Source organism: Echiichthys vipera, assembly GCF_963691815.1.
Source record: "Echiichthys vipera genome assembly, chromosome: 20".
Lineage (NCBI taxonomy): Eukaryota > Metazoa > Chordata > Actinopteri > Perciformes > Trachinidae > Echiichthys > Echiichthys vipera.
Window position 1 is genome coordinate 8,589,786 of NC_139845.1, and position 14,845 is coordinate 8,604,630.

A 14,845-nucleotide genomic window follows, 5' to 3' on the forward strand; every position below is an offset into this window, starting at 1 on the left:
ATCCGCTAGCCCAACTCTCAGTGCATGTCCTTCACACTCACATCCATCAGCAGAGATGGGGTAGAAATTGGGGCAGATGGAGGGAAAGAAAGAAAGGGTAGCCCCAAGATATAAGAAGCAGGGAGGGTGGAGAAAGGTAGACGGGCAGACCTGGGGGTTTGTGTTTTCTATCGCGGGTGGTGGAGCTGAGCATGTGTTAATCAGCCATAATGCAACGCACTATGTCATATCACATTATGCTCTCTGCCAGCGTTTCACCTCCTTTCACTATTTACAGTCCTCTCTCTCCTCCGGTGGCCTACGCCTTTCATCCCGGGAGCAGAGTGAATGGGTGGGGGTGTGCAGTTGGGGGTGGTGGTTTGTGGGGGAGGTGGGGTGGTTGAGGGGGGCTGAGTTTTTCTGCACTGATAAACCAAAGGCAGCCACAAACCCGCCCCTGAGGACCTCTGCTAAGAGCCTGCAAGAATCCTGTGCATGACTGGAGAAGGGGAAAGCACAAGGCCAAGGACATACAGACAAATGCATATAAACACATGCAGGGTCAGAAACAAAACAATGCACATGCACACGACTGCAAGTTAAAGGAAATATACAAACAAAACAATGACACACAGACCGTAAAGACCATAATACACACTGCCGTGAAGGAAAAATCAGCACAAGTACACAAAGTACACACAGATGAAACTCTGCTAAACAAAATAGGCCTACTTCCTACTTATATGCTTCATCAAGTAGAATATTTTCTCTAAGCGTGTGTGTTCCTCAGGATTGTCCTCGTGTCCTTGAGGCTGGATGCATTTTTCAGATGACATTTTCAAAGTCAGCATGTAATCCTGCAACTCATGTAAATGTATAATTTAGCATGCAGAAGGTGAGACTGCTGAGACGGAGTCGCTTCATTGAGTGTGTCTTGAAATGTTTTAGTTTCTGGCTCATCGAAACGAGTTTGCATGCGTCAGTTTGCAGGTGACAACCATGTGCACGAATGCACAGCCTGTGTGTCGGATGGAGAAGGAAGTAGATAAAGATGGTAAGAATGTTTGCATGTGAATTTGCAAGACTGTGAGTGAAGCTGACAGACTGCTGAATTTGCAACTTGGAACTGGTGAAAAAGAGGTTGAAGACAGAGACAGGGGGGGGGGGGGCTTGAGGGTGGGGTGTAAATAACACACACATCACTGGGTCCACTGATCTCTTTCTCTGTCTTTCTGTCTCTCTGCCTCAGGGCACTGAAGGTCCAGCTTGCAGTCTGCAGTGTGTGTGTGCATGTATGTCGTGGTGTGTCACCAGAGAGTGTGTGCATACGTCTATAGTGTCTATAATTCTGCACATGCTCAAAGTGTGTTGAGAAAAGTGAGAGACAGTCAAGAGTATGGTGTGTGCACGTGCGGCGCCTCCCTCCATCTGCAACCAAGTTTGTATGCGTGTGGATGTGTACACAACACACTGGGAATCACATTATGTAATCTTTAGCCCTATGAAAGAGCCTGCGTCAGCTCTTTGCTTTTGTGTGGTAGGTGGTTTATTTTGTGCATACAGTCTTGGGGAGAACGATGAAGGCAGGAGCAAACAAGCAACACACACACACACACACACACACACACACACACACACACACACACACACACACACACACACACACACACACACACACACACACACACACACACACACACACACACACACACACACACACACACACACACACACACACACACACACACACACACACACACACACACACACACACACACACACACACACACACACACACACACACACACACACACACACACACACACACACACACACACACACACCGATGTGAGGTCTCGCACGGGTCACCTCTCCCATTGTGGCCACCCTGCAGGCAATAATGTCCCCTTGCTGTGATCCCGCTGTCCTTTCACACTTGCCAACAAACCCGGCAACCTTCATCATGCTTGTGTATTGACACACTGGCAATGGGGCCAAACATTCTCTTCCTGAATGTGTTGATTTCCAGCATGGGATAGGATCTCCTGAGCCACTTATAGTGTTCTGCTGTCTTACGCTGTATGCCTCTGCTCGGTACAGGCAAGCTCTTGACTTTTCTTTATTGTGACTTAACTTTGATGAAATACTGACAACATGATTAATTGGCAAAGAACTAGCAAATATTATGACACATATAGGTATTTTACAATACTTTATAAACACCAATGTAGGGGAATAACCCTGGCATGGTAATACAGAAAAAAATGTGCTTCGGGCATATTCAATTGATTGCAACAGTTATTTTCTGACATGCTGTTAGCTTGTGCTGCAGAGGCATTGCACTGCATTGCTCTGCTTTCTAACAGGGCCGAACGATTCGTGGAAAAAAAAATCTATCTGTAATTATTTTATCTGATATTGCAATATGATTTTCTTTTCCATTATTCTCATTTTCATTGAAAAATATATTCAAATGATTATGGTGTGGGTTTTGAGAGGATCTGTACCAAGCAAAGGTTTTGACAAGTCTTTAGAATATGACTAATAGGCTAGACGTCTCTGCAATACCACAATACTAATTTCAGAATGGTATTTTGATACATATTTTGCCTTTAACAAATATAGCGCCTCCAGGGATTTGGATATTGTACTAGTTCATATTGCGATTTAGATTTTTAAAAAAGCTGTTCCTGAGGATTATTTTACTTTAAAGAAAACATGGGTAACTGTTTTGAACAGAGCATGGAAATAGCTGGTACAAACGATAATTTGACCACAGAAGGCTGAGGACTGCTGCACCATGAGTCAGCGAGCTGTACTAATCTTTTCATTGCTTCACACAACTACAGCACTGTGTTCTAGTGAGAGAAAAAGATAATGTTGTCCTAAAGTAAAGCGAAGACCTTGGAGTTTAGTGGTTATTCGACTAAATATTGCTTTTGTGCTGCACTATGAAAACCAGTGGACGATATATTGGAAACACAAGCGAGAAAAGCCTGAATAGATTACCCATAGGTGAGGTGATGTACTGTGACTTTTGGCAAAGTTTAAGCCACTCATCTCCTAAAGGGCAGAAAAATGCAAATCACCAGTGACATAATGACTCTCCTGGCCCCTCCGTCTTTGAGATGGCTGAGCAAAATGCTGCCACTGACACCATTTTATTCTACCATTCGTTTTCTGGTATTTGACAGGGCCTCTTCACAAAGCTGCCATTTTAATATATGTCCTCATTAAACTATCAAGTAAAAACAACATGTCAGTAGTTAAACAATATCCCTCAATGACTTAAATACATATTGAATTGTAACTCACACAAGACAAAATTGTGACATTTGATTCAGAGGCATTTTAACGTATGTAGAAATGTAATTTTCAGACCTGCCATTTACAGGTACAAAACATGGATGTTGTGACATCTATCATCTATGATTTTCCATCAGCAGTTTTAAATACAACAATTGCATTATGCATGGTCTTCAGGACGCACGCAATGTGTTTTCTGAATGTCTCCAGCTTATATTTGAGGCCCCTTCACTGGAGGAAAAACATGGGAAGACAAAAAAGGAAACATAATCCACAAAACTTTGTTGGCAGTAGTCCAAGTTTAACAAATGAAGATGAAGGAGTTTGCTGGACTTGGAACATTATGACCAGATAAAATATTTTTCCTATTTTATTCAAAGTTCACCCATTTAAAACCTTGCAATTGCCTGTTTGAAACCTTTCCACAAGCGAATTGAGGAAATACAAAATAGTTTTGCTTGTGATTCTGAGAACATATCCAAAGCTGCAAAGAAAGAAGCAATCTATGATCTCATTGTCCAATTCACACCTACAGGCCACAGTGTACTGAACACAAAGGAGCCAAGAGAAGCAAATACAAATGTTCAGTTTTTAGGCATTATGTGTTATCAAAGAAACCTCTCTGGCATTAACGGACACATTTTAAAAGGAAGTAGCTTTCATCTCTCCGAAGGCCATATCTTCTAAATTTACAAAAGTGACCAAGACTTCTCTGTGATAACTAGAATTAGGGAAAAGGGGCAATAGAGTGTGGCTACCTGACCCGAAACCCGAAATTGTGAGTTCAGACAAATATTTACAAATGATGTTCGCGTAGGGTATGGCCTACTAGAATGGTGCTTCAAGATCTTTGAATACAGTGAAAAAAGAAACATAAATGATGGATCTACTGTCTTTGAAACACAATGGGTTTCTCTTTGGTCAGGTTCGGACGAAGAACAGAATGCCTTTCGCGTTCGGGTCGGGCTTGGTAATTACTCTTCATTCATTTCCCATTAGCTGCCACTAAGGTAGCAACTATTCTTCTTGGGGTTCACACTCTCTCACACTCGGGTCAGGTTCAGATTAAAAAAATTATATAGGGCCCAAGCCCCGCTTTAGTGGGAAAATGTAGTTCACAAGAAATCTCCAAAGTGGCTGGCAAATCTTAAAAAATCAGCACTTTGCTCCTGAAGAAAAACTTCCTCCTCAATCCTTTCAAATGCAGAAGGATCATTTCATTTTCATCCTGGCATGAGAAGCTTTTTCCTCAGCCATCAATCCTGTTTCTTCTCAAATGGACTGGACAGATATCTCATTAATTGAATATCACTTTCTGTGATTGGCCATGTCATGGACGTTGTTCCTGTCAACACCACACAGCCTCCATTTGTTAAATCACAAAGGAAACAATAATAGCAGTAAGAAATAGATGGGGGAGATAAAAAGGGGTGACTGTAATGGTAATACAGGTGCAATCATCCTGTTTGCTCCAGAATGCCATTAAGGCTCAATCCTTCACAAAGGCTAATGCAATTTGTGAGAGAAAAGTAATAACAGTAATGATTTCATGTTCGCCAAAAATCTCTCTGCAGAGCGAGGACAGCCAGGGACTAACACCAAAAAGTTGAGAGAAGATAATTTGCAGGAGCAGCAATGGGATTTGGCTAAAAGAGATCTAAATTGGAGAAACAGTGGGTAGAGTCGGGAAGGGAGTCAAATTTACTTTATTTCATTTGAAGCCTCCATAGATGAGCTACTTTAATAATAATCCCCAGAATTTTTCCATGATATTGCCTGGTGACTGCCACAGGTTATTTCAGTATAAGAGGCTAAGAAAATGGCAGGGGAAAGAGAAAAAGATTGCAACCCTGAAAGCGTTTCAATGGCTTCGGGGCTTAGGAAAGCACTGAGCATGGTATTAATAGAAAAGGGACTGCCATCCATGGAAAGTAAAGAAGGCTGCTTGTATGTAATTCTACATAGACAATTTATCAAAGACTAAAATCGTCTTGCCACATGCGCAACAGAAAATAGTCCTTGTACAAATCATGTTTCTTCTTAATTTGTTGAGTGCGAAATCACTCTAGGTAAAACATGCAATACCAAGTAGATTTTCATACAAACAGTATTATTTGAACAGGACAGAATGCTAAATAAAGCTAATCCTTAAGAGTGAAACCATTCCACAAGCAGTAAACTCCTCCTGCCTGAACTCAGAGACACAAGCCTGTTAGCTTTGCTAAAAGCCCAATTATCTTGATTCATCCACAGTGTGTTCCTGTTTAGCCAGGTGTGTGATGTGCTGACTGGCTGGAGAAGACACAGCCTAGATGAGAGGACAGGGAGATGTCACTTTTTGCACAGTGAGATATCTGGTTGGATGGTTAGTTGTTTGGCTTACGAGGAAAACCATTTGATCCTTGAGAGAGCGCGCCAGAGGCAACTGAAATGAAATAATGGGACAAAAATGGCAACGTATATAATAAGACATGCTTACAATGCTAGTAAGCCAATCACATCAAATCTAAGTGCTATGACTTGCTTTGCAGTAAAAAAAAGGTTTGTGTAAGCCATGACATTAATGTATTCTTTTGAACAGGCCCCTGGGCGAAGTGACAGTCAAGTCGGCTGGACTTGCAGCGTTGGATCCTGCCCGAAAAAACAAAATATGAAAAAAAAAAAAAAAAAATGGAGAAAGCTTATGTACTTCAATAAGACTACGTCAAGGACACGTCACCAGGCTCAATGTCAAAACGATGCTGCTTCAAATGCTTTGACGAGTGTCGTTGATAGACAGGTGAAGCATAAGGAACAGCAGCACCGGGTCCTGGGTTTATGCTTCAGAGGGATTTTTTCTCTCAAAAATGGTACAAGTGATGCAGCTGCCTGACTCACTCTGACCACAGTCCATGCCAAATAAGGAACCGTCCTTGATACAAACAACTGCCAAGCAGCTGAGGTGAACAAGGGCATGACACCAGACATCTGAGCAGGCATTAATCTGGTTCTTACGGAGGCATTCAAAGATGATTCATTGAAGGAGAAAAGAAAAAAAGAGACAGTGTGAAGTGAAGAGGTTGAGCATAAGAACGTAAGAACACTGAAGAGGTTAAAGGAAATACAGTGGTCTGAGGCGGGCTGAGCAGGACTGAAGGAAAGGGGCGGGCAGTGATGAAAGGAGGAGAGTCCTGTGACATGAAATATCTTTAACAGGGGTTGTCATAGCCTCTTTGTTACTCCATTCACTCTCTTTTCTATCCCCTTCTCTCCCACTTCGAGACCCACCGGAGTGTGTTAATTTCCTTCAAGGTTCAGTAATTACCACAAAAAAAGAAAAACCTTGCTCAACAGGAAGCCGATGGTTATTATTGAAGGCCAATTGTTGATTTGCCTCTTTGCCACGCCAATTGCTAGCCTGTTTCCTTCCCCTGCCTGTTTGCGGATGTATATTGGAAAATGCATGTATGCATTCAACATTGGAGGATGGTTAAGGCTCTGACTTGCAGGACCAAGAGCTTCTGAGGATGCAAAAGTATGTCCCTCATTATCACAACTCCTCATTCCATTCCATTGCAGAATTTTCATAGAAAAAGGGAAAAAAAAATCCTCTTAGGCACAACCAAATATTGACAAACCGCACCTGTTCAGTCTTGGGGAACTTAAATGAAAGCTACAGCCTATGTCTCTGCAATCGAAATCCCTGCTCCCAATCCACTTTGAGCCAAACTGCTGCTATCTTTTCAAATTTCTTTCACTCAGCTGCAGCATGGGAATACTGGAACATCTCATGAAATTGCTGCAATGAGCCATCTCATATTACAAAGACAAAATGTTTTTGCAAGCCTTGTTTACAGAGATGCCTAGTAAGGAAGAATTTGTTTTTTCTACCCCTCGGAGTATCCATATAAACACAAAAATGCTTTGGAAAAACCATGCAAGATATTTAAGAAGAGGGCATGAGCATCGCTTGGCAACAACCAACTCATTGTTAAAACAATGTGAAATAAGTTAATACGGTTTTGTGGGTCTGTCTTGGAGCTGAATTGTTGCAAATGTTAGCGCTGAAAGCGCGACAATAGGCTCTGACAAGGTGACGTGCTTTAAAGAGATTTATGTAAACAATAGTTCAGCCATAAATAAACGTAATGGGGAACAGAATTAGGAATGTGCATAGGCCTACAACTTGAGCCTTCTGCATGTGTTTGCTTTGAGGACGGCCCCAAACATTGTTCCAAGAGATGCTGATGTGCAAGATCCAAATCTGCTGAGCTCTAGAAAATCCTCTCTTCTTCAAACCCTTTGGAATGCTTCATTTAGAACACGATCACTTGGTCCCATTGGGCTCATTGAGGGAAAAACTCATTCACTTAAGTCACTCGAACTAAGCAGTTTTGGTTCAGGATGCTACTGCAGAAAGACTCAATCCCCCTGGTTGTCCTGGGTCCCTGCTGGACCACCAACGCACAGTTTTCCTTAATGATGTGTGTGTGTGTGTGTGTACACACCCTACGAGTCCACTTCATTACGACAACCTTGTTTTCTTGTAGGGACGCCTGACACAGCAGTACCACTGATGTCTTCCATATCCACAGCCGTAGGGCCAGTAAAGAGAGGGCAACGAGAAAGGAGGAAGAAAGGGAGGGAGGCGGGAGGAGATGCAATCTGCCCTACCTAGCCTCAGCCTACACATAGACAAAGACCAGCTACTACTTCAAAAGAGAGAGACGGGGGGGGGGGGGGTGGGGGGGGCTCTCAGCTTTTCTCGAGATGGTCTCTACGGGTTAATTAGAACACAGAGTCCCACCTCATCTGCCTTCAAGTTGCATACTATGCATTCACACACAGATACAACCAACTTCCCTGCGCTCCATTAACACAACACACTCTCAGCTACACACACACAAGCAAACAAATCAGGATCTGTGCACCAGTGCTTGTGGCAAACATTAAATATAATCACTGTCTGTCTGGTCGACTCAGACTCCACACGGTCGTTGTTCCTCTCGGCCCTGTTCGCACTCAGGTAAGCTAAAGTCAAAACCTTGTGGTGAAAGTCAATCCGTCTCAATGTGGGGAACTGGTAGTAGTGCAATTGTCATTAGAGGTGTCAGGAATGTGCCGCAACTGGCTGCAGTTAGATTTAACATGACAGAGTTGGTGTGCTCACCTCGCACGCTTTCTTTTCAATCCAGACAAAATGTTCTCACCGAAAATGTTTGTCCACTCACGATGTTTAGCTCTCTCTTTCAGATTTTTGAGTAAAGAAAGACACAGATGGAGTGTATCTGTGAGGAAAAAGAGGGAGGCCAAGAGCTGGAACACACTGACGAACATGATGGATTTAGGGAAGGGAAAAAAGAGCACAGTCCCTTCTTGGCTCCAGCAATACATCACGTTTATATGTGGAGAGGAGGCATTTTTGTCTCCTCAAGGACCCAAATAGGTAGAAGTGAGTGGAAGAGAGAGAATGGAATAGATAGAGGGTAAAAGAAATGGGTTACAGAGATAGAGAGAAAGAGGACAAGGATGACAGCTGGCCGGGCACTTCATGCATCTGGCAGGGGTGACTCGTAGAGCCATAATGAAAATGCAGGGCTAGATCAAGATCATTGCGAGAGAGGCCTTCATCCATCAAAAGACTCCCATTGAGTAAAGGAACCTTCAATGATAACGGTAAAAATGTGGCTATTCTCAACCCCAGATGAAGCATTTCCACATTTGCTTTACCTAAGGAACTGCCTACATGCCATTAATGCATAACTTGTTATTTCTCATGATCAAATGGGGTGTCATGCTAGATATATTACCTTCATGAGGATGTACGCTAACAGGTGTGATTATAAAAAAAAGCTCAGTTTTTATAAATGAAAGCCAAGGGTCGTGGCAGCACCTGTCCGAATTGACAGGCTGGTAAGGGAGATGGGCTGTGCCTTTGAGAAGGGCAGTGTGTGGAAGTTTACATACAAGTGACAGTTAAGTGAGAGTAAAGTCGCTGTCGAGCGAAGAGTTAGGTTATGCCAAAGAAAGCATCTTTTTGCAGACTCCGTGAAGAATGTGTTTGTGTTCCCTGTTTTTTTATATTTTCTTCAAAAGAACTAGGTCGCGGGTACAAGCGGCTGAAATGGGTTTTCTCAGGAGGGTGGCTGGAGTCTCCCTTAGAGATAGGGTGAGAAGTTCAGCCATCCGTGAGGAACTCTGAGTAGAGCCGCTGCTCCTTTGCGTTGAAAGGAGTCAGTTGAGGTGGTTCGGGCATCTAGTAAGGATGCCCCCTGGGGGCCTCCCTAGGGAGGCTTTCCAGGTACGTCCAGCTGGGAGGGGGCCTCGGGGAAGACCCAGGACCAGGTGGAGAGATTATATCTCCACACTGGCCTGGGAACGCCTCGGGATCCCCCAGTTAGAGCTGGTTAATGTGGCCCGGGAAAGGGAAGTTTGGGGTCCCCTGCTAGAGCTGCAGCCCCCACGACCCGGCCCCGGATAAGCGGTTGCAGATGAGATGAGATGAGTTCTGATCATTCCTGATCATTCCTGTTGACTTACCTCCACGAATGAGCTGCTAACAAGTGCTGAGGAAGGAGGTGGAAAAGAGCTAGCTAGTCGTGTAGCTTGCAAGGAATGGACCACACCCTTACCAGGTTTATGCAGCACTGACTAAAATGTGTCCACAGGCAGCCAGACCTGGCACACCATAGATCAGGGATGTTGAAGGCAGCAAAATAAATCCTGATCTGGCAACCCAGGCTGGTTGCAGTGGCACAATTAACTTTTTCTATATAGTGCATCAGGCATGCTGGAACACAGAAATATATCTTGAGCCTTAACTTTTTTTTTAATTAATACAATGGTAAATGTCAAGTTGAATATCCAAGTCTCCCATTAATGAATACGAGTAACTCAATTCAGGTGCTTCTTTCACCACTTGGAAGCTTTATAGAGACAGTTTTATGCCAGTCGGGAGTGTAGTCGTCACTTCAAATGTTTAAACAGGATATATAGCAGTTGCAGCTCTTGTAGCATCTAAATGAGACCTACCTTCTCTTTCCTCTGTCGGCATGCCTCCTCTGCTGAGACCAAGGTTTTGTAGTAGGCGCTTCGCTCTGCTGTAAAGTGGACCTTGGACAGAGCATTTTCTACCAGCGCGACTGACAGATTCACACCCTCAATGTGCAGCCATCCAATGAAGTTCCCTGCTTTGTCCATGCTCTCCACTTCAACTTCCACCTGGAACAGAAGGGTAGAGAGGGAGGTGGGGGAGAGAAAAGAGGCCAAGTTAATGTCCTGTGTCCGAAATTAGGTTTGAGATTCAATTACAGCAATGAAGTGAAGGCGGGGGGTGACCTGCGGGGAGTCACCACTGTTTTTAAATAGGCATATCAATGGAGGCCAGTGAGCTCTATATTGATTTGGTAGAACACACACAGGTCGTTTCATTCCTGTTGGGGATTTCCCAGTCAGTGGTATCTGGTCTTGACCAGCATGGCACACAAAGACCCAGTAGTTGCCTCTTGTTTTAGTGCACATTAAGGTAAACTTGTCCTTGACATTTTCAATGAGCGCTACGGTCAGTTTCCAAAAGAGGCAACTTCTGTGTCAATTACTGCAAACATTAAACTCTTAGGCGTAGAAATCCCAGGGTCTGCACAAACAGTATGAGTGGCTTCAAATTAATGTTGTGCATGCACGTCAACGTTAAATATCACCATCCTCCTTTTTTTTGTAATGTAAATCATTTGCAATTAGTGACAGCCAACTTGCAATTCCCTTAAGTTAACAAATGAGGGCACTGAAAAAGCTAACCCTGCTGACAAAGTAGGAAAGATCTCCCAACATCCCACCCGATGGACTATAACCAAATTCTGCCTATTCAGGCTAATTATCTATTCATTACATTTTGTTTCATAAGTGATGGACGACCAGGTAAAAAAAAAAAAAAGGGGGGGGGGGGGTCAATTGATTATTTTTTTCCTACTCTAAAGCCTCAGTCAGCAAGAAAGTGAGAGGGCAGGTGTGCTGAAGAGATAGGGAGTAGGGAGAAGTCAAGAGATTAAGACTCGGGCTGCTTAGCCCTGAAGCCACAAGGGAAATCTGAGGGGAATTAAGTTTGTAAACTGCTCTGCCTGGTTCTGAACTAAAGTAAAAAGCTTTTATTAATGAATGCATAATCTGTTCTATTATTAAGATCAAAACTGACAACACGGGCATATAGCAACGACATACATGTATTCCCACTTTGTGGATCCAGTTGCCATTTGGATTAAGCCATCAGCAGTGTGCAAAACAACAACACGGTGTTTAAGGCTCTGTTGCAACAACACCTAGTGTCTGTGATTTGTCTCCCAAAGTTTGTGATATACAACAGTAGTTGAGTTCTTTAAAAAAAATAATGATGATTGTACTTTTCTAAAACATGTAAAAGACAAAAGAGGACTACCCTCCCAGATCCTGACCGTGATTCAATCTACTCCTACCTCCTTTAATCTGCTTTATTTTACTCTACTCTCTTCCTCTGTCATCACAGATACTCAGCCCATTTTATCTCTCTTTGTCTCTAAGTGCAGAAGTGGTTACATAACTAGGCTATTAGAGCAGCACTGGTCCTGCGAGCACCCAAATGTCAAAGTGGCGAGTGCTGGCTAGAACCAACTTAACTGTCATCAACTACCACTAAGGCATCAAATGCAAAAACAAAAATAAAACTGCACTGACAACTCAACACTCACACACTAGCTGGGAAAAATGCCAATTAGTAGGAAAAATACAAAGTTTCAATCTGATCTGTTCCACAAGGTGTAATAACATTTTATGCAAAAAAGAAGACAAAGTGTGCAGACTAAAAGCTCCTAAACCACAAACAATTATCCCTGTGAAAAACAATGGTACAATGAGACTAATTAATTACCCATTTTTAGTATTAGTAGCCTTTTGCTTCGCAGGTCAGTCAAATAGAAGAAAAATGTTATGTTAATAAGAGATTTAATCATAGTTTACACTCCCGGGAAAATTACACACTCAAAATGTCCCATTTGCCACCGTATTGCTGATCATTTACAATCCTTCTCTTAAAGCTCAAATCATTCCACAGTGATTTCTGTTTAGGTGCAGAAAGCTATCTGGAGGTCAAGGAGATATTCTCTCAACCCGTCATTCCTTTACATCCATACGTTTGTTCAAGGAAAATATAATAGCAAAATACATAAATGTGATGGATGTCACAGCAACTTGGAGACGTCACAGAGCATGACAAGTCGGATCAATCATGCCTTTATGGGGTCAGATGTAAACATGTGACATCAGAAATGATGAGAGGAAGAGGGGGGAATATGCTGTAGGGATGGAATTGTTTAAGTTTAATTATTGGTAACACAGACGTATTTAGATTATAATAGAACAAATTAGTCTTAGTTTTCCCCAGTCCGCTTAAAATGGAAACTACATATACCTCATACTGCCGATCTTATGGAAAGAAAATTAGCTTGACAACGGAACAATATGACTAGAGGGGAGGCGTCACTGCACACAGCGTTAATAACCACTAATAGGCCTACTGAGGAATGTCAGTAATATACCAGAATACATGCAAATTCACATAGCACGATTGACGAACAGCAGCAAATTCAACAGGCTAAAATAAAGCAGTTCACTTAACCAATTACTCATTCAATACAAAATAAATCTGTTTTCATATGTATCTTTATGGGAAGTGCTATAAGTGAATTTGAAAATAAATGTAAATTATAAACCTTGAGTGACCAAGATCTTGAAAACATCATTAAATAAAAGGAAACTGGCATCCCACCGGGTAACTGAGATGAGATGAAAGGGGCTAATAGAGGTCAAATGTGAAATTAAGAAGGACAAATTAATTCATAAAAAAAGAGTGGAGGCCCAATTTTCCACTGGCAGCATAAGATCAACTAGGAGAGGCTTTAAAGCCATGGCAGGATGGCATAGTGTGGCTACAATGTGTTGCACTTTATACGAAGAATTGATAACAGCTCTTTCATCCAGTGAGAAATCAATGGCAATAATGAGAACCTAAAAGACTGAATAGCACAATTGCCAATGACAAATATGGATGACATATTAACAGTCTCAAAGATAGCGAGTTTTACTGTAAGCAGCTTGCACAATCGACCTATAAGGTAGTTTTTTGGGTGACGACGGTGTCCCTGATTAAGTTAGCTAATAAATTATTTTAGGGCACTGCTGAGATCTGTCAAGTTATAATCAGAATTTCTCCTTTTTTTGACATTATATAGAAAAACTATTACTAAAGGAAGTAATCAATAGATTAATCTTTACTTCTTGACTTTACTAGGATTATTGCAGCCCGTTGGGAACTGCTCCAACATAATTTCCCTCTCTGCGTCCCTACTTTGCGTCAAGAAACCGTGCTAGATCTGAAGATTGAATTTCATAGTTTTAAAAATACACACACACATGGAATTTGAGGTCCTCCTCCCTTAAAAGTAAATAGATTTGGTCACAATGTGAAGAGGACAGGCGAGGCTGAGTGGAAACTGCTTTGTGTAGAGCCCAGATGGTTCCCAGCGGATGCTTCCTTCGAGCCAAAATGGCTCCCGCCGGAACACAAATGGGCTCTGGTAATCTCATAAACGGCGGGATTGTGTCGACACAGTGGACGGAAAAGAGAAAAAGGCAAGAAATACGCATACACACAAAGTGATGCGTGTGCGTGCAAGCACATACACACGTGTACTCATTCACAAGTACAAAAGACAAAGCCATTTGGTACCATTGAAGTGAAACCTGGCCCGAGGGCATGTTTGAAAACTGCAGCTGATTTAATTCACTTAGCTGTTTGAAAGTGAACAGAAAAAAATCAAAAAAGACTGCGGTAGGTGACACGTCATGTCAGAGCCAATCCCTGCACTAAAAGAAAATTAAAGAACACGGTGGGCTGGCAATTTAAAAATTGGCAAGCAGTGGGATTTCCTTTTATCACCACATCTTAACAAAACAACACTTGAATACCTGGAGGGAAAAAGCTAATGGATAAATAACCAAAAGGTTACAGAGAGCAGGTTGTGTCCACTTGTGTGTCAAGCCAAAATTAAGACCCCGTGAGGTCTAACCTGGCACACAGGCGAGAAGCTCAATTCAAGAATTGCTTTATGCAAACATTATGCACTACGCATTCTCTCTTTGTGGAAAAGGGAACAGGTTATATACATTATGCAAGGCACAGAGGAGATTAATCTGTCAGTCAGTGCTTTCAATCATCACTGACGGTAACTCTGCCACTGTTTAAATCTGAGTTTAACGGCATATTCCAATTACTGAGATCACAGTTATCACCATAGAGATTTAAGTCCGCAAGAGTCAAATTACCAGCCCTGGTCGTAAAAGTTTAAAGGCAGAGACGGGGGACAACATTGCATTTGTTCAGAGTGTACTCCGGGCTGATGCTGTGTGTGAGTAAGTGAGAGACAGAGTGAGAGGAAGTGTATGTGTATGAGGGCCTTGGCAATGTGCAGATGCAGTGAACACCAGTAAAACAGATTGGCAGGTGAAGATGTTTTGGCATGTCTTCATTTATTCTCATTAGGCAACATGGAGG

General features: G+C 42.5%; 1 protein-coding gene across 1 annotated transcript in view; it reads right to left on the bottom strand.

Moving 5' to 3' along the window:
• snd1 (staphylococcal nuclease and tudor domain containing 1) overlaps nt 1-14,845 on the bottom strand; it is a 180,058-nt gene that overhangs the window by 57,199 nt on the left and 108,014 nt on the right. The window contains exon 17 of the mRNA XM_083935604.1: nt 10,297-10,485. Within this exon, the coding sequence (XP_083791730.1) occupies nt 10,297-10,485 (189 nt within the window). The remainder of the gene's footprint in view (nt 1-10,296; nt 10,486-14,845) is intronic.